Source organism: Anomaloglossus baeobatrachus, chromosome 7 (assembly GCF_048569485.1).
Source record: "Anomaloglossus baeobatrachus isolate aAnoBae1 chromosome 7, aAnoBae1.hap1, whole genome shotgun sequence".
Classification (NCBI taxonomy): Eukaryota; Metazoa; Chordata; class Amphibia; order Anura; family Aromobatidae; genus Anomaloglossus; species Anomaloglossus baeobatrachus.
The window spans coordinates 185,981,900-186,003,225 of NC_134359.1; the positions used below are offsets into that span (position 1 = coordinate 185,981,900).

At 44.0% G+C, this 21,326-nt stretch overlaps 1 protein-coding gene across 2 annotated transcripts; it reads right to left on the reverse strand.

The window, feature by feature from the left end:
- Nucleotides 1-16,498: 16,498 nt before the first annotated feature.
- Nucleotides 16,499-20,922, reverse strand: LOC142246040 (uncharacterized). 2 transcript variants are annotated; one of them, XM_075319054.1, is made up of 5 exons: nt 20,866-20,922; nt 18,974-19,065; nt 17,580-17,691; nt 17,117-17,283; nt 16,499-16,828 (listed from the first exon to the last, which is right to left on the reverse strand). In XM_075319054.1, exons 1-5 carry the CDS (start codon nt 20,919-20,921, stop codon nt 16,638-16,640), a joined length of 618 nt encoding a protein of 205 aa, XP_075175169.1. In that variant the 5' UTR covers nt 20,922; the 3' UTR covers nt 16,499-16,637. The 2 variants fall into 2 exon arrangements, with proteins under 2 accessions (XP_075175169.1, XP_075175170.1); XM_075319055.1 differs by lacking the exon at nt 18,974-19,065 and having other exon boundaries at nt 20,866-20,911.
- Between the last annotated feature and the right edge of the window lie 404 nt (nt 20,923-21,326).

The window sequence follows — 21,326 nt, forward strand, 5'->3', positions numbered from 1 at the left end:
CATGAAAGGGGGTTACACGCAGTTGAGTACTATCTTAATACTAGAGATCTGGAATGTGGCAGACACAGCAACTTTGTCCTAGACCTCCTTAAGTTTATACTTACCCATAATGTATTCACATTTGACCGCAAATACTTCCACCAGCTCTGGGGCACGGCTATGGGGAGCCCATGTGCCCCCACTTATGCCAATTTGTTCCTGGGCTGGTAGGAGTAAATCTATGTGTTTGGTGATGAGGAAAGATGGTGGCATCAACACATAATGCTATGGACCAAATATATAGACGACGTGTTTGTGTTGTGGACAGGAAGATAAATGGACTTTACCAACTTTATCAGGGATTTCAATGAGAATGAGATAGGTTTGAAATTCATGTCTGAGATTAACAAGAGGGTGTAACAAGTCCTGAATTAGACCAACCTCAGGGGACTCAGTGCCACAGTATGCCTGTATGACCATCTGAGCCACAGGATAGCCCTTAGCATCCCCATGAATACAGCGGACACAGTCATCTTTCCAGGAATTAACCGGTGAGGAAAAGTGGCCCTTACCAGGGTCACCAAACACCCCTAGTCCAATAGACAAGCCATTAGCGCTCTATTTACCATCACAGGACATGTCTGTGGCCCCTCACTGGATTGATAGTCAACAATGCATGCAGAATATGCATAAAACGAGCAGCGGTGGCCTATATTACAGTCCATAATCTCAGTGGTCATAGGGCAACAGGCGGCTATGTGACCTGAGGTGTGACACCTCCATGAAAGTGCATTATTATCTGAATGAAACAAACCAAAAAGTGAGCCGGAGTATGAGTTGGTATACATGTAGCTTGTAAGCTCATGTTCACACTGGCCATAAGACATAAAAAACAAAGAAGAAAATAATATCAACATATACCCTGCTGTAACTAAATAAATGCATAATGCACATAAATTAACATAGCGTCCTTAGTAAACACTATTTTTGATTAAAAAAGTGTAAAACCATCCCACCACAACAAGGTGTTCCCAATCGAGACAGTACCTACACTCTCTAATATTAAAACCTCACCATGTGTCAACAGACATTACTCTGAATAAGGACAGAGAGTGGCTAGGTCCCAACTGGACACACTGCCATTGGAAGCATAAGATGAAATGCCCAGCTCACTGGCTTTTCGCTTTTTTGATCAAACATAGTGTTTACTAAGTATCCTATATTTATTTATATTCATTATGCTTTAATTTAGTTACAGCAGGGTATATGCTAATATTATATTCCTCTTGGTTTTTTTACACTCTGAATGAGCAGTTTGATGTCAGTCCAGAAGGCTTGAGTTCTGGGACAGTCCCACCATATATGTTTTATATCCTCAACTGTATTACAAGCCCTGATGGATCGGTTCGAGACATGTGCGTATAACATCATGAGCCTAGCCGTGGCATAATATGCTCTATGGAGCAGCTTGATTGCCATTTCTGTGAGGGAAGATTGATGGCTACCATTAATAAAAGTAGTGTAACAATGTTGCCAGTTTGCCGGGGAAAGTGATAAGCTCAGGTCGTTTTCCCATAGCTCCATACAGGGAAGTTTAGAAGGCTTTGGTGGTTTATTAAGGGTGGAATAGAGACAGGAGATTATTCCTTTTCCAAAGGGGTTGTTGACAGCAAATGATTAAAAAAATTTGGCTGGTGTTCTATTAGTGTCACTAGTTATTGTATTTGCAAAATGTAAAACTTGGTTAAGTCTCATTGTTTCTCAGGGAGCAGGGTTATACTTCTGGATGAATTCCATTCTAGACATTACTTTATTGTCAATATTCTGGATGTGTTGTAGGGTGGTAACCCCTTTGAGTTTCCACCAAGTAAGGGCCAGATGATCCAGACCTGGTGTAAACATTGGCTTGTTCAATAGCGATGTCAGGGGAGGAGGGGAGGATTGTAGTTTATGCTGTTGTCCAAGTTGTCTCCAGAGACAGAGGGAGGGTAAGTGAAGGGGGCTATTTGTGACAAATTATCTAGAAGTGAGTCTAGATTCCATAATAGTTCTGCTCATGAAAATGGTGTCAAAATTGTATGTAGCCGAGATTACTGCCATTTGGGCTATTTAAGCTGCCTTATGGTAGAGAGTGAAATTTGGTAGGGAAAGACCACCTAGTCTCTTATGACGGCACATAGTTTTTAGTTTTATTCTCGGTCTCCGTCCCTGCCAGATATAGTTTGTAATAAGCCTGTGTATTTCAGTAAATGTTTTTGTGCTAACATTGATAAGTAAAGACCGGAATAGATACAGAGGAATCTAAGTAGTGTGACCATCTTTATGGAATGAATCCTGCCCAGCCAAGAGAGGGAAGTTGAGGCCCATTTGTTGAGATCTCTCATTAACGTCTGCATAAGTGGTGCGCAGTTCCATTTGTAAAGGGTAGATTTATTGGAGATTAAGTTAATAGACAAATAGGGGAGGTAATGTTCTCTTTTCTCAAACCCAAATTGCTCTGTAATATATGATTGTTCATGCCCTGATATGTTAAGAAATAGAGCTTCAGATATGTCTACGTTAACTTTAAACCCTGATATTGATTCAAATCTTTGGAGAAGAGAGAATAGGTTGGGTAGGGATGTTGTTGATTGTGTTATGGATAATAACAAATCATCTGCAAATAGGCTCACTTTGTATATTTCAGTGGGGGTACCAACGCCCTTCCCTTAATGTTCAGATGGTTCCTAATGGCGTCTGCCAGAGGTTTTATTGCTAAGGCAAACAGAGTTGAGGATAGGGGACATCCTTGTCTAGTTTCCCGTTGGATGCAGATGGGAGTTAGTTCTTCAGTAGGCAGATTTAAGTAGGCTGTAGGGGTATCGTAAAGTAACTGAAGTGCAGATATTAGGGTCTGATGAAAGCCAAACCTACGCAGAGTCTAAGGCCTTTTCTATGTCTAGTGCGAGCATCAGGATGTTTTTTTTTGTGTTGGTTAGCCATCTGTATAATGTTTAGATTTCGTCTGATGTTATCCATGGCCTGTCTAGTGGGGATGAAACCCACTTGGTCAGGATGTACTAGGGATGGTAATCTACTTTTAATTTGTTGCGCTATAATTGTTGTGAATAGCTTGAGGTCAATATTTAAAAGGGATATTAGTCTATAGTGTTGGGGAAGGTCTGGTCTTTGTTGGGTTTAGGGATAACAGTGACATGTGAGATATAGAATTCAGGTGGCATTTGGCATCCTTCTAAAATATGATTACAGTAGTGTAATAGGGTTTCCAGTGCCCTTTCACCCCCACTTCATCCTGGTGACTTGTGGTATTTCAATGTATATGTGTGTGTTTTCTTCTATTGCACTGTATTGTATAGTAAGACTTTACATTTGGCGTAGTCAGCAGGATGCAAACTTCTAGCATCCAAATGGGGAGAAAAAACTGACCCTGGGCACGGAAGAGATAGCGCCAGAAGCTGAGCGGTCTGAAGCGGCACTGCAGCAGAGCATTCTGCCTGAAAATAGTGAAACTGGTGAGAAAACCACGAGCAAGATGGCCCATAGGATGGTGTCATCATGTGGCCTGAGGGAGGGTGACCTTGTCCATCGTGGGAGGAGATGGCGCCTGAGCGTGTGAAAATATACCTGTCCTGAAGAGATGTTGGCCATGATGGAGGGAAGCGCTGGAGAGATTGGGAGGATCTCACTGCAGAGGAGTTTGGTGGAAGAAGAACCTCATGTATCATGAACGAAAGAATGTAGGGCTTGAGATGGTGGAGAAGTGTGTCTCTTGTAAATAGATAATGTCTAGAGCATGTGTCAAGTAGTCTAGAAATGCTTTTTTGCATTTTATCAGGGAATTAAATCCCCTAATATTATAGGATAGAATTTTTACACATAAAAGCTGTGAGAGATAGCTGATATGGGCTCTAATTGGGCACTGGTTTGCACTAGTGCAGATTGGTGTGCAGTGGAATCAATACAGACCTGGTTGTAGGTTGGTCCGGAGTGTGTGTCTCGTACAGGCTTGGGGGTGGGGTTGTAGGTACTTGATAGAGTGGGAGTAGAAGGGAAAACTGGAATGAGAATCGTATTACTTATCTAAGATTCAAACAGATATAACCATCACTTAAGCCCGCTTTACACGCTGCAATGTATCTTACAATTTGTCGGCGGGGTCACGTCGTAAGTGACGCACATCCGGCATCGTAAGGTACATTGCAGTGTGTGACAGGTACGTGCGATTGCGATTGAATGTTAAAACGTTCTTCGCATACACATCGTACCTTTTTCTAGAATTGCACGTCAGATTGTTCATTGTACCCAGGGTAGCACACATTGCAGTGTGTGACACCCCGGGAACGATGAACAGATCTTACCAGCGTCCTGTGGCTCCCGGCCCACAATGCAGAAGGAAGGAGGTGGGCGGGATGTTTACGTCCTGCTCATCTCCGCCCCTCCGCTTCTATTTGCCGGCTGCAGCGTGACGTCGATGTGACGCCGAACGTCCCTCCCACTCCAGGAAGTGGACGTTCGCCGCCCACATCGAGGTCGTATGGACAGGTAAGTACGTGTGACGGGGGCTAATCGTTTGTGTGAAACGTTCAACAAACTGAACGTGCCACACATACGATGGGAGCGTTGCAAATCGCATACGATATCATATGCGAAATTGCAACGTGTAAAGCAGACTTTAGAAAGAACAATCAAAACTAATCCCAAAGGAGGGAGAAAAAAAACTACAGTATGCAGGAATAGTTTCCATAGAGAAGGCTGAAGAGACCAGAGTTCAGGTGGTTGGTTTGATTCTTGATTTCGAAGTAGTGTTGTTTGGCCTCCAGATATGGGGGGCATTCTGCCACTCACAAGCAGGTCTGGGTGGTCTTTGAGGCAGGGGGATGACTTGAACAAGTGACAGTCCTGCTGTTTCCAGTTATTTTTGCCCTCTTCCAGGGTGCGTATGGAATAAAACACCCCTTCATGGGTCAAATGGAATCCCCCACCTGTATTTAATATTGGCTGCTTGTAGGGCTGCTGTAAAAGGGTGGAGGGTACATCTTCTCACCAAGGTAGCTGATGAAAGGTCAGCATACAGGTAGACTGAGCTGGGTAGCCCAGGCAGAGATGAGATCTCACTTGTAGCCAAAAGGATAAAGTCTCTTGAGTCCTCATAGTGTAATTTTAAGATGACATCTCTGGTTTTATCTTACAACCGTAGGCATCCCAGGCCCCTGTGGATTCTAGTTATCTCTAATAGGACACGCTCTACTTGAGGAAAGAGTGCTGAGAAAAGTGAGGAGGCTGTTTCTTTCAGGACAGTGTATGATTCCGGTAATCCCTTTATTCAGATGTTGTCCCTCCTTGATCTATTCTCAATATCCTCATACTTTAATTTAAGTGCATCTAGTCTCTCGTCATAGGCTCCAAGCTTTTCCTGATCCTCTTCAAGAGCTCCCACCACTTCCTCCATTTTACAATCCAGGTCTCATGTTCTCTGTGCTACTTCTTTGATTTTCAGGGCTAGTGGTTCTAAAGTGACCTTTTGTTCAGCTCTAAAAGTCTCTTGTAGGTGGGTGAGGTATAGTCAGTGGCGAGGTATTGCCTGTCAGAGAATTTTGCTGGCTGGCTGGTGGCGGTGTGGCTGGGGTGGAAACTGCCCTCCCTTTAATAGAACGTTGCAACATGAGGAGATTTGTAATAGGACGGGCTGTAATAATTATAATGGATAACTCAGGAATCTTATTGCATGGAGCAAAGACTCAACTGAACCAGTTTATAAGTGATAACATTTGTATTGTAACATATGGTGATAACAAGCTAAGTGCAGAGGAAAACAAGTCCATAAACACACAGTTAAAATATCAAATGAAGCTTTTAAGGAAAGTCTCTTGAAAACCTCACAGGATTATGCAATTTAGCAGTGCAGTATTCAAAGCTCTGTAAGAAAATCTCTGAAAGTCCAGAACCTGATGCAGAGCAGTTTACTAAAGGCCAGAAACCTGAAGCAGAGCAGTTGACTAAAGTCCAGAAACCTACTGCAGAGCAGTGTACTTAAGTCCAGAACAGTCCCATGCTCTGCTACTACATCTATACAAACGTGGAAGTGACAGAGCACTTATTTAAGCTAACCAGCTTACGTGACAGCAGAGGCAGGTCAAGCAAGTGTCGCTGGCGGAGGGGCCACGCTCGCTACGCTCGGGTCCGGGGCTGCTGCTGCTCGGTGGCTCGAGCGGTGGGCCGGACCCGGGGACTCGAGCAGCGCTCCTCGCCCATGAGTGAAAAGGGGTGGTTTGTTTGGGGAGATAGTTCGTGACGCCACCCACGGGTCGTGGTGATAATGGGCACCACCGCTGCTGGTGATGGGGATCCCAGGAGCGATGGCGGGGAGCAGCTAGGATGTTGGTTCCCCCTCCGTGGGTAGGGGTTGGTGATCCTGGGGCCCGGTGGTGGTACGGGGAGGCTGGATGGCCGGGGTGCAGGGTTGCAGGGGCAGCGCGGCACGGTGCCGGATGGCACTGTTGTACTCACTCAGGCACAGATTCGCAGAGTCTCTGGTAAACCAAACGGCTGGATGGACGGGTCCCGCAGCCGACTGCAGTGTCTTTGCTCTCCCCGGACAGGTTGATGGTGGCTGTCTTTCCCTGCACCGTTGTAGAATGTATTGACTCTGATGGTTTCCCAACGGTAGTCCGCTCCCCGGCGTGTATGTACCGAAGGAGTCCGTTTTGCCCGCAGGCGCTGGCCCTTGGATCTCTAGCCTATGGCGGTGGCTTTTTATCCTCACTGTGTGGACGGTTGCCTTCTGTCGGGTCTTGGGTGTGAGGGAACCCCTGAGGTCCCGGTCACTATCTGATTTGACCGTTGTCGGCGGCTCCTAGCCTGGTCTGATGGCCCTGCCTTTGTGCTTGGTACAGATCTGCTCCCCGGCTCGGTACCGGCGGGCCACATCCGTCCCCGGTCCTACGGTTCCGCTGACCTGCGCCAACTCCTGCAGACGGCCACCACTGTCTGCCGACCTTGCTGACAGTGCCTGGGCTCCTACCCAGACACCAACAGTTTCTCTCCTGTCACTTTCAACTCCAAAACTGAACTAACTGCTTTTTCCCGCCTCCAGGCCTGTGAACTCCTCGGTGGGTGGGGCCAACTGCCTGGCTCCGCCCCACCTGGTGTGGACATCAGACCCTGGAGGAGGCAACAAGGATTTTGTTTGACTGTTGTTGACTATCCAGGGGAGGGGGTGTGTGTGATGTTGTGTTTTTGACTACCTGGCTAGTCCAGGGCGTTACACAAGATCCGCAGCAGAGGACAAGGCAACAGCAGCTGGAAGCAGTAAGGAAGCTGGCAGCAGGTGAGGGTAGCAGAACATCTGATGAGCAGAAACGGGAGCATCACACAGGAATTGCTAGAGTAGGATGAAGAACTTGAGATGCCATTAGGAGCAGGAAACCAAGCAGAATACTCAAGCAGAGTACTAGAGGCTGGACTGGGGTTTATAAAGGCAGGAGGGCAGAAAACACATAGAGAGGAATGAAGCAGAGGACGCCATCTTGGAAGAGGGCAAAAATGCCCAAAAGGTAAACGGTAAAATATATCTTTGTACCGTGTTAGCCAGTAGAGATAAAATAAAGTTTGTTTAAAAGAACTGAGAGTCCTCAGTGGTTGATACCTTTTAATGGCTAACTGAAAAGATGGTAATAATAGCAAGCTTTTGAGACTACACAGGTTTCTTCATCAGGCTTAGTATAAAACAAAATCTGGAGTCACATATTTATACAAAACAGGACATAGAATGGGGCAGTAAATAAACCAAGTTATGTGAAGCTGAACTATAACTATGGCAAGGTGGCAAACTGTTGTGGCCATAAATATTGCTGTAGCTCATAGATAAGCAGTGTGAAAAAGTTAATCAGAATAGCTGGAGTCCTGAGATGGGCAGTTGTATTTGTTAAGGTCCCTTTTTTAGGCTTCCTGTTGTTCTTGATGGCCTTTCCCATATGGATGTGAATGGGAGCTGTGGACGGGGTAGGGATTAATGTGTACTCATTCCTGACGAGTGGATCTAGTCAGACATGGTAGTCTCAGTTCCCATAAGAGCCCGAGTGGTAAGGGTGGTGGTAGTCATGTGGCTATAGGTAGGTGGTGATTCACGGTGCACAGTTTTAATTACATTATCAATCCGTGGCATCACACCTGTATCTGTGCCTTTGATAGGTGCCAAGGGCTTACATATTGGAGTTGTTGGAAGTCTTGAATAAGGCCTCTTGTGAAGCCCGGGAGTTGGTGTGTGCCCATGATTACGTAATCCTGGCTCTAGCCCTGGTGTACTAGGATATAAGCAGATTGGCACTGTACTGCACAGGCTGAGGGTTTGTAGAGTGAGCTTGATTGGGAAATGCCAGTTTTATTAAACCCTCTTCTTGTCCCTCAGTATCTCCAGAGGTACAGCTCTCTTATAGGTGTGTGGCTGTAATGTTATAGAGGGGGATGGGTGTCCTGTGCCCTTGTAGTTGTGGTAATGTAGCCGGAGACCATTAAAGCCACTGGATACTAATATGTAGCCAAGCATCCAGCTGCCAAGTAAGAGGTCAGACCCTGGGTTGCACAGGCTCCAGGCACCCTTTTGTTTCTTGTGTGGGTAGTAATCCACTCACTATTGCAGAGCCTAGGTTCTGGACCCACTCCCCTGGCTGCTTCTCTCCTGCAATCCCAGCAGCTGGCCCGTTGTGCACTGCTGGACTGCTGGATCAGTAGTGCAGCTTCTGCCACTGTGGCCGCTGTATCACAGTCCCTGGACGCTTCTCCATGTACCTGAGGATTGCAGCAGGCCCTCGCGGTCCCTGGTGGGGTCAACACATAACTCCTGGTCCAGGAGTGAGACTGACCTGATGGCTACGTCCAGTCACCCCTGGTCCTCCCATTCATTGGCCCTGGTGCTCATAGGGATTGTCTTCCTGCAGGCCCAAGATGGGGGAGGGCTTCTTCTCCTCCCTGGTCCACGCGGCCGCCACATGCTCTCCGGCAAAGCCACCGCTAGGAGAACTGGCCTGCTGCATACCTGGTGACACTTTCCATGGGGGGGTGAGTAAATGCTGGCTTTGACACAGTTAAAGAGTAGGCGTGGGTAGCCACGGGTCTTGGGTAGATGTAGAAGGTCGCAGGCTTCAGACCAGTGTGCCGGACCATGGCTGATCTCCAGAGGGTCTCGGCCCCCAAACGGTCTCTGTGGATGGCTCCGATATAGGCCAGGAGTTAGAGACAAGGCAGGAGCTCTAAGAGGAACATCCGTTCCTGCTGGCAGCCATTTTGGACTTCCTATGTAAAGATATTAATTATCATCTCACTGAACACAAAAACAGTATATTACAACATCCTTTTACATTGTTCAAGAACAATCTCTTAAGGCCCTGTTACACGCAATGACAACGCTAATGAGATATCACTGGGGTCCCGGAATTCGTGACGCACTTCCGTAACCGTTAGCGACGTCGTTGCGTGTGACACCTACGAGCAACCGCTAATGATCCGGAAAATGCCAAATATCGTTGATTGTTGACACGTCGTTCCTTTTTAAAATATCGTTGCTCGTTTTGGATACAGGTTGTTCGTCGTTCCTGAGGCAGCACACATCGCTACGTGTGACTCCCCGGGAATGACGAACAACAGCGTTCCTGCATCCTCCGGCAACGAGGTGGGTGTGACGTTAATGCGGCTGCTCTCCGCCCCTCCGCTTCTATTGGTGGCCTGCTGTGTGACGTCGCTGTGACGCCGCATGAACCTCCCCCTTAAAAAAGAGTTTGTTCGGCGGCCACAATGACGTCGTTAGGAAGGTATGTTCGTGTGACGCATAATAACAATATTGTTCGCCACGTGCAGCGATTTGCCCGTGACGCTTCGAACAACGAGGGCGGGTGCGATCGCTAGCGATGTTGCTGCGTGTAAAGCAGCCTTTAGAGCCTGGATGCTGGATGGAGAGTTATGCTCAGCTTGTCTCTTCAGAATTACCCATAGGTGTTTGATTGGGTTCAGATCAGGAGACAGACTGTTTCACTGTAGGCAACATGATATTTTTAAAAATTCATTTTTTCTAAATACCTAAGTGGCTACAAGTGGCTACACTGAAACATGGTGGTGGCAGTGCCCTTTAGTGAAGCTGCATGAGTGCTCCTTGTGATGGAGAGCTACATTCCATTGATGATCTCATCAATTCACTGATATACTGCTCTCTATTGAAAGATAAGATGTGGCCATCAATCTGTGCCCTTGGTAGGCGTGCACTTTTCCACATGACAATTATCCAAAACACAGATTTAAGGCCACTGTTTCATGTATGAGGAAGAACAGGGTAAATTTGATTCAGTGGCCAAATATGTCTTCTGATCTGAACCAAACTGAACACATGGGTATTTCTAAAGAGTCAAGAGGAGCATCAATCTGGGCTCTAAAAGAGATCATCCTTGATGTATGGGAAAAGAATTTGTATTATGTTGTCAAATTGAAGACTTGGGGCCGTCCTTAAAAATCATGGAGGTAATACAAAATATAAGAGAGAAAGCATAGCCAGATCAAATTTCATGGAACACGGGACATCGCTCTGATCAGCATGGGCAAGAGAACAAACAAGATGAAAATCCAGCTCCAAAGTGGAATAAAAATATTTATTTATGTTTCTTTATTGTAACATCAGAAGCTATATCCATAATTATAAACATGTTGGTTATAGTATCATAACTGTTATCACTATAGCCGCATGGAAAAACAACCGTGTGCACTCTGACGTTCTTATATAAAGGATGCCAGAGTGCGTCTTAAACAAGTAGTACCTCTGATGCCTTCCAGCACAGGAAATTTAAAGGGAACCTGTCAGGTCCAATGAGGACAAGTGGAAAACTTAGCTTCCGTCACTTCACTTAATCCTATAGGTGTCGGAAACAACCAGTAAAAAAAGAAAAACAAAAAGACGTCACATGTGCTCTTCCTACAATAAAAACAGACAGCAATCATGAGGATTAGAACAAACCATTGGCCGCAGCACTACAGAGTCTATGCCCTCTTGTATCACAAGCAACAAGACTACCATTAGACCAATGATGACAAGTGAAAAACTTACCTTCCGGCACTTCACTTAATCCTATAGGCTTCAGACCCAACAGGCAAAAAAATAAAAATAAAACGAAATCACCTGAGCTCTTCCTCCAATGAAAACAGACAGCAATCATGGAGGATTAGAACAAACCATTGGCAGCAGCAATACAGAGTCCATGATGACCTCTCACATCTCAATCAACAAGCTTACCACTAAATCAATGAGGACAAATGGAAAGCTTAGCTTCCGGAACTTCACTTAATCCTATAAGCTTCGGACCCAACAGGCAAAAAAAAAGAAAAACAAAATGACGTCACCTGGGCTCTTCGTCCAATGAAAACAAGTAATCATCATCAAGGATTAGAACAAGCCATTAACTGCAGCCATAATGAGTCAATGGGCTTTGCACAATATTCAATCCCATGACCTATCACATGCCAAGCAACAAGTCTACCACTAGAACAATGAGGAGAAGTGTGAAATTTAACCTCTGGCACTTCACTTGATCGTATAGGTTTAGGACACAACAGACAAAAAAAGAAAAACCAAAAGACGTCAGCTGGACTCTTTCTCCAATGCAAACAGGTAGCCATCATTGAGAATTGGAATAAACCATTGGCCACAGACAGGCAGAGTTCATGGGCTCTAACCAGGATCTAAACCCAATACTGCTTGCATTTCAAGCAACAAGTCTACCACTAACTAGACCAATAAGGACAAATGGAAAACACGATCACTGGCACTTCACTTAATCCTATAGGTGTTGGAAACAACCGGCCAAAAAAGGAAAACAAAAAGACGTTACGTGAGCTCTTCCTCCAATGAAAACAGGTAACAATCATCAAGGATTGGAACAAACCATTGACCGCAGCAAAACAGAGTCCATGGGTTCTGACCAATATTTGAACCCAAGACCTCTCATATCCCAAACAACAAGCCAACTAGAGCAATGAGGACAAGTTCAAAACTCAGCCTATGGCCAATGAAAGCAGTTATCCTTCTTTGAAGATTTGAATAAACCATGGGCTACAGCCATACAGATTCCATGGGCTGTGACCTGGGTTTGAGCCCCTGACCTCTCATATCCCAAGTGACAAGCGTACCACTAAACCAATGAGGACAGGAGAAAATCTCGATTAGACTTAATCCTATATGCTTTGAATACAACAGGCAAAAAAAGAAAAAAAAAAAGACGTCACCTGGGTCTTCCTCCAAAGAAAACAGGTAGCCATCATCAAGGATTGGAAAAAAACATTGGTTGCAACCATATAGAGTCTATGGGATGTGACCAGGATTTGAGTCCACCACCTCTTGCGCGACAAGCCTACCACTAGACCAATGAGTACAGGTGGAAAATTCAACATCCGGCACTTCACTTATTCTTATAGGCTTCGGACCCAACAGACAAAAGAAGAAAAAGAAAAAGAGGTCACCTGGGCTCTTCCTCCAATGAAAACAGGTAGCCATCCTCAAGGATTAGAACAAACCATTTGCCGCAGCCATACAGAGTCAATTGGCTCCAAGCATCGAGGATCAGAACAAACCATTAACTGCAGCAATATTGAGTCAATGAGTTTTGCACAAGATTCGAACACATGACCTCTCACATGCCAAGCAACAAGCCTACAACAAGACCAACGAAGGGAAGTGGAAAATTAGCCTCTGGCACTTCACTTAATCCTATAGGCATCAAAAAACAAAAGGCAAAAAAAGAAAAACAAAAACACGTCCAATGAAAAGAGGTAAACATCATCAAGGAATGGAACAAACCATTACCCACACCCATACAGCGCCTATGTCCTCTGACTGGGTTTCAGAACCCATGATCTCTTGCATCCCAAGCAGCAAGCCTACAACTAGACCAGTGACAACAAGGAGAAAGCGCAACCTCTGGTACTTCACGTAATCATTCATGCTTTGGACACAAAAGGGAAAAAAAGAAAAACAAAAAGACGTCACCTGGGCTTTTCCTCCAAGAATTTTTTTTTTACTATCAACAAGGATTGGACCAAATGTTTGCCTCAGCCATTCAGAGTCAATGGGTTTTGCCTAGGATTCAAACACATGATCTCTAACATGCCAAGCAACAAGTCTACCACTAGACCAATAAGACAAATCAAAAACTTAGCCACCGGCACTTCACTTAATCCTATAGGCTTCGAAGAAAACAGACAAAAAAAGAAAAAGTATATCAATAGAAGGAAATAAGCATTTTTTTCCCTCAGAAAAAGAGTACACAAAGTCCCATTAAATCAACTATTTTATTAGTGTCAAAAGAAATATACCGAAAAAACAACCACAAGGATAGAATTGGATAATTGCAGTAAATAGAATAAATCATCAGGACCAAGCGGTATTATATTGCACATAAAGGATAATAAAGTGACCTGTGCTGTAAACCTGTTCAAGGATACATCTATACAAATACGAAAAAATTATGACAATTCTATGAATATGTAAAGTGCATATGTATCAAATATAGCACAAAATCCACATTAAACATATAAGGTGCTACATGCTCAACAGGAACAGCATTGCCGGTCACCGCTAATAGAACAAGTGCTAAATCCCAGTTGCTCTGTGGAGTATTGTTACGGAACAGCCTCTGCTGTCAGGGCTGCACTAAGTGATTGCAGGAAGCTAATCCACTATGTGCCCACGCACTAGCAGTGTATCGCAATGTGCTGGACATTAATATATCCTACAAAAAAAGTCACCGCAACAAATTCCACAAGAGCAATAATTACCTGAGGATTAAAGTAATCACACCGCAAAAGGTCCGATTCCCCGACACGTGTTTCGCTCCCGGCTTCTACAGGAGGCATGTCGGGTATGAACCAGTGAGGGAATTAAATACACCTATCCAGCCAATAGAGGACCATCACTGGTTCATACCCAACATGCCCCCTGTAGAAGCCGGGAGCGAAACACGTGATTGCGATACACTGCTAGTGCGTGGACACATAATGGATTAGCTTAATAATTGAAAAGGAAGGGCACTACCCGTGGGATCTCCTGGTATACAAAAAACGAGACCATAAACTAAGGAAAAGAATATACCAATACGGGATCACCACAAGGTTAGGGTACATATGAAAAATTCACTTTATTATACAAAAAAACACAAGAAAACACATGCCCTCAGCAGAGGTATAGTACACACAGAAGGTAATAAAAACATTTAAAAAAAGCCTATGGCATAAGAAAAACCTGTCCCATTGGGAAACAATGCATACAATAAATGCCAAGTATATCAATACAATTTTTAGACATCAATACAATCTCTCCTCATGCACCATACAGATGTAAATTTGCATTGCTGTTTCACTGTTCAGAAGACAAAGGAACGAGGTACTATGTTAGCACCAAATAATCAAGATTAAGGTCTAAGATCACAGACCATTAATTGGCTACAAGACTCTATTTAAAGAGAAAAAAAAAAAAACGTATAACGCTGAATAGCCAATAGAATAGTCCTGCACCAAACCTAATACCATACATGTATACCCTCAGTCTATACTCACTGACAGCATAGTACCAGCAGATAGAAAACACCATGCAAAGTCAGGGTAACATGAGGAGAGGGTTTCCCAAGGGATAACCCCACGCGTATCGCCGCCTCTAAGGGTGGCTTCCTCAGGGGAAGAAAGAAAGCTGGTTAAAGCTTCCATGTGTACCTTATATAAAGGGAGTACATTAGGACTCACCAATACCACAGCTGAGGAATTTCATATGTCTGGAGCGTTCTGATGGCGGCCGCCATCTTGCTTAGGTCATATGACATAGAACAGTACAGCCCCAAGCTCCTACTGCGCATGCGTTAGTCAAAGAATGGAGCGGCGTTATAATCAGAGTTTTATAAGATAACACTAAGCAGATTTGTTGTTAGCATATGCTTGCACTGCGCTTATCAATCCATTCATTAGCATATGCTTTCACGGCGCTTACAAATCCATTCATTAGCATATGCTTTCACGGCGCTTACAAATCCATTCATACTAATTAATTACTGTTTATACAGGCGAACTTGCACGGCGCCAGTTATCTTGATCTAAGCGCTGTCAGATTGCAATTGAGCACAGCGCTTTAGTCAGAGTTTGGTAAGATAACACTAAGCAGAAACGTTGTTAGCATATGCTTTCACGGCGCTTAGCAATCCATTCATACTGATTACTGTTTGTACAGGCAGACTTGCACAGCGCCGATTATCTTAATCGCATCATATAACATGGGGAGAGGGGCAGCTTTATCTCACAACGCACAAGCGCTGAAAATAAAAACGCTGTCAAATTGCAATTGAGCACAGCGTATACATTAGTACATACCCTTATAGATATCATAAAAATCTTTCTAACAGTTGCACTTTATTCCCCAAGAATATATATTTTATTTCTATCGTTATAGTGCAGGAACAAGGGGTCACTATAAATTTCACAGCGTAGACAGACTTAGACAGAATCCATGTAAAAAGTAGAGCAGACAGAGGAAATGTCTGATGGTACAGATTGTTTTCACCCTTGGGGGATAAGTAGCCGAGCTGACAGGAGAAATATATCGCTATACACCCATGTACCCTACAACAACCTCTGTGCACAGACCTCAGCATTCGTCTGTCGGCTAAGTAATCAAGATATTGACCCTTCAAAGGGTACATTCACAAAGCCGAGTAGAGCTGTATTACCGTAACATGGGGGAATGACATATAGGCCCAGTGGGTACACAGGAATGCATCCCAAAGGTGGAAAGACAGTTTGCGCCATATTGCGCCCCAAAAACCATAACAAGTCATAGCAAGTTAGAATCATGCCAGACGTATAGGGATAATAGGGCAAACAGTGAGGGTCCAAGTTACAGAAGTTTCTCAACATAGAATGAAAGTCTCTAAACAGGCATATAGCAGATACAGCACAATTATCACGGTCAGAATGTAGTCATGATCACATTTAATCATTAAGAAAGGAGTCATTAAAGACTCCTAAAATATGCTATTTTCGGCAAATACCATGCACCAATTGTGTATGAGAATATGCAAATATGCAAATACAATTCCGGCCATAGAACACAATCCTAGAGAGGTGTTATATGATCGCACTGCCTGCATAGAGATATTTCTCAGTAAGATAGAATGAAAGCGGAATCCAATTTGCAACGAGGACCACACGTAGGACAAAAAACATTTGTCAGAGGTGCGGTAAGCAGTGCACAACAGTACCCTTGCTGTATAAGCGAAAAAAAAAAAAAAAAAAAAAAAAAAAAAAAAAAAAAGGGTGAGATGATCACTAGAACCACGTAGAGTAAATAGTTTCGAATAAATTCCATATACATATTTTGAACTCAACTATTGAGTATGAAGTGTCCAATGCCCGGACTGTAAACAAGATACTGTACACCCAAAGGAAACGTTTGGACACAACCAAAGGTCTGACAGATCAACCAGAGCCAGGAACACTAGCAGGAGAAAAGAATTTACTTATAAGGTTTATAGATTTTTATATAATAAGACATCAGTCCAGGATTATGGTTGGTATGATTTCTGGCGTTATCATAGTCCTTAGTCTTTCCTTCTTCTCTCCAATTCTTCCTTCTTTCCCCCATGTCACATTTTGGTTATGGTCCCCAAGATCACGTGATAACGGGGCATGACATTCCCCTGGAACCAATTGGCAGTGTAGAGAAGGTAAAAAGGAGATCTCATAGATGGGGATCGGTGTCTTCCTCTTTTCCCGTTTGTACATCCTTCCTTTCTCATCATTTGCTTGAATATCTCATCCAAGCGAGCACACAGAACTAATAGGGAGAAGAAACAGACAGAATGAGGAGATAGCACAATGTTATGGAACCCACAATTTCAAGTAGTATTGTAAAATCCAGTGTACAGTAACTCTTCGTTTAGGCCATGCGGGACTAAACTGTTAAGGGTGTATATCCATCGGGACTCCTTCCGTAGGAGTTCCTTAATACAGTTCCCACCTCTGATGTTCTGTTTCACGGAATCGACAACCAATACTTTGATTGTGTTAAATCGCCCTCCATGGTGAGTAAGAAAGTGGGCAGCCACTGAGGTGAGTACCTTACCCTTCTTTAGGTCTGCACCGGCTGTGTTGATACTTGAAAAGTGCTGTTGTACTCTCCTTCTTATCTCCTGTGTGGTTTCGCCCACATACAGTTTGGGGCAACTGCAAATGAGGACGTAAACTGCATTCCTGGTCCGGCAGTTGTAATATGCCCCAGAAGTGATTCGTCTAGGAGGAAATGGTAAGGAAATATGGTCACCAGCAACCATGTGAGGACACACCGTGCATGCTCCACAGGGAAATGTTCCTCTCAATTTAACACCAGTACCCAGGCTCAATTTCGGTCTGAAGAAATGGCTGGTAGAGAGGATACCCCGTAGATTCTGGGCCCTCCTTGCTACAAGTCTGGGTTTTTCACCCAAAAAAGGAATCAGCTTCTTATCGCTTCGCAAGATATCCCAGTTATTATGGAGCAAACCATAGAGATCCTGCCACTGATTATTAAAGGGTGTGATAATACTCACTGTTGTCTGTTTTTTCCGCATTCTTGGTTGGAGTAGAGTTCGTCGTTCCATGGTCCTGCAGGTTTGTAAAGCTCCGGAGACCACTCTCTTTGGATATCCCCTTTTGCAGAATCTGTTGGTCAGATCAAGGGCATGTGACTCAAAATCGGTGTTATCACTACAGTTCCTTTTCACCCGCATGAATTGTCCCTTAGGGATACCATTTTTGACATGCATCGGGTGAAAGCTGCTGTAGTGTAGCAAGCTATTGGTCGCCGTGGGCTTGCGATATAGAGTCGTATGAATGTCCCCTTCTACCTTATTGATCTGTAGATCGAGAAACTCAACAGATTCAGAGGAAATGTTGGATGTCAGTCTAATATTCAGAATATTATCATTCAAGATGGCAATGAAGGATTTACATTGATCCAGGGTTCCCGACCAGAAAAACAAAATGTCGTCAATATATCTGAACCACCGGACCACATTGTTTTTGTACTGCTCAAGAGTGTAGACATGTAACTCCTCCCACCACCCTAAAAAGATATTAGCATAGGGTGGTGCACAACACGCCCCCATAGCGGTCCCGGACGTTTGGCGATAGTAAATTCTATCAAACAGAAAATAGTTCCTATCCAGTACTTGGTGGAGTAGATCCAGGATAAAGGAGTCATGCCTCCTGTTCCCGGTTGTTCTATTATCCAGAAAAAACGATACTGCCCTTGATCCCAACTCATGATCAATTGAGGTGTATAGGGATTCCACATCCAGTGTGACAAGAAGGACCTCAGATGGAACCTCCAACTGCGCCAATTGATCGATCAGGTGGGTAGTATCTCTCACATACGATGGGGAGGATTGTGCCAAGGGTTGGAGATAGAAATCCAAGTAGATACAAGGTCTCTCAAATAACCCACCTATCCCCGAGACTATTGGTCTGCCTGGTGGTTCTGGGCGGCCCTTGTGAATTTTGGGCAACATATAGAATGTTGGTATCACTGGATCATTTGTTGTTAAGAAATTTTTCTCCCTCAAAGTGATAATACCCTGATCGTGTGCTGCAGACAAGAATCTATCCAGATTCTTTTTAAAGATGATCGTTGGGTCTGATGGTAGTGCCACGTAACATTCCCTGTTAGATAGCTGTCTCTTTGCCTCTCTAATATACATATCTGTTGGCCACAACACTACATTCCCCCCCTTGTCAGCTTCTTTTATCAAGAATTCTTTGTTGTTCTTTAGTCCAGATAGAGTCCTTCTCTCTTCTGTGCTTAAATTGTTAGCTTTATTATTATCTAATTTAAGCTTATCAATATCTTTGCACATTTTGTTGAAAAAAATCCCAACAGCCGGACAAAGACCGAGGGAGGGTGTGGCTTGGGACAGAAGTCGTCCCGTGAAGGGGATCTTCTTACCAGTTTGTCGTTCGTTTTCCTCCAGGAGCTCCAAAAGATCGTTGAATATCTGGCGGTCCTCAGGAGGCAGTGTATCGATGAGCTCAGGTCTACTGTAAAGATATTTAAATGTAAGTTGTCGGCAGAAGAGGTAAATGTCCTTGGTTACAGTGAATTTATCCAATCTACTCATGGGTGCAAAAGATAGTCCTCTAGTAAGTAGATTGGTTTCTATTTCTGATAGTTTATATTTAGAGAGATTCACTATTTGTAGGTCATTCAGATTACCTGTTACCAATTCTGCCTCCGGCTCCTTGTTTGCCTCTGCGGAGGAGATCGCCATGGTTGAATTCTCCTGTTCTTTCTCTTGACGTTTTGGTTTCCGACGGCCCCTCCGGGTACGCTTTCTGGATCGCTTGTGTCCGTCGATAAAAAAGGATCACTAGAGGAAGGTTCGGAGGCCGCCGGGGCACTATCAGGTTGCTGATTCACCCGTCTGCGTCTGTTACCCTTGTGTGACCACCTATAGGCCCTATTCTCCGCGTAGTCACTTCTGTCTCGTTGGAACTTGCTTTTTTTGCCCTTGATAATGTCCCTTTCGTAAGTGTCGAGGATATTCCTCAATTTCTCCTGAAATGGGGCTACCACTGTTTGTGTGTCTAGCTGTTTTAGTATATGTTCTTTGTTGCTGATCTCCTCTTTTAGCTGGGCAAGCAGGGAACGGTCATGTTCAATTAGCATATCCAATAATATCATTGAGCATGTTTGCAAACCCTGCTCCCATGTAATTCTGAATTGTGCATCAGTCTCCCATGCAGGAAATATTTGCACTCTCAATCCCCTTGGTGTGATCTTAAGTTTCTTATACTCCTCTAGGGTTCTAATATTCCACCACACTTTAGTTACTCTTTTATGTAGGTTAATTAGACTCTGCATAAGCTGTTGATTCTCGTCCTGCGGACTGCCTGTACCGCCTGAAGCCCCAGAATTAAAAGGGGCACCAAAAATGTCTGAAGATTGACATGACCATGCTGCTTCTCTAGCTGCTAAATCCATATGTTTTTTTGTACCACAATACAAAAACCTACTACACCAATCAACACTGCCAAAAGTTTGGCTAACAACAAAAAGGGGGGTGTGCCTCCTTCCAGAAACGGAGCAATGAATGCACCAGCACGAAGGTCAATAATTGAAAAGGAAGGGCACTACCCGTGGGATCTCCTGGTATACAAAAAACGAGACCATAAACTAAGGAAAAGAATATACCAATACGGGATCACCACAAGGTTAGGGTACATATGAAAAATTCACTTTATTATACAAAAAAACACAAGAAAACACATGCCCTCAGCAGAGGTATAGTACACACAGAAGGTAATAAAAACATTTAAAAAAAGCCTATGGCATAAGAAAAACCTGTCCCATTGGGAAACAATGCATACAATAAATGCCAAGTATATCAATACAATTTTTAGACATCAATACAATCTCTCCTCATGCACCATACAGATGTAAATTTGCATTGCTGTTTCACTGTTCAGAAGACAAAGGAACGAGGTACTATGTTAGCACCAAATAATCAAGATTAAGGTCTAAGATCACAGACCATTAATTGGCTACAAGACTCTATTTAAAGAGAAAAAAAAAAAAACGTATAACGCTGAATAGCCAATAGAATAGTCCTGCACCAAACCTAATACCATACATGTATACCCTCAGTCTATACTCACTGACAGCATAGTACCAGCAGATAGAAAACACCATGCAAAGTCAGGGTAACATGAGGAGAGGGTTTCCCAAGGGATAACCCCACGCGTATCGCCGCCTCTAAGGGTGGCTTCCTCAGGGGAAGAAAGAAAGCTGGTTAAAGCTTCCATGTGTACCTTATATAAAGGGAGTACATTAGGACTCACCAATACCACAGCTGAGGAATTTCATATGTCTGGAGCGTTCTGATGGCGGCCGCCATCTTGCTTAGGTCATATGACATAGAACAGTACAGCCCCAAGCTCCTACTGCGCATGCGTTAGTCAAAGAATGGAGCGGCGTTATAATCAGAGTTTTATAAGATAACACTAAGCAGATTTGTTGTTAGCATATGCTTGCACTGCGCTTATCAATCCATTCATTAGCATATGCTTTCACGGCGCTTACAAATCCATTCATTAGCATATGCTTTCACGGCGCTTACAAATCCATTCATACTAATTAATTACTGTTTATACAGGCGAACTTGCACGGCGCCAGTTATCTTGATCTAAGCGCTGTCAGATTGCAATTGAGCACAGCGCTTTAGTCAGAGTTTGGTAAGATAACACTAAGCAGAAACGTTGTTAGCATATGCTTTCACGGCGCTTAGCAATCCATTCATACT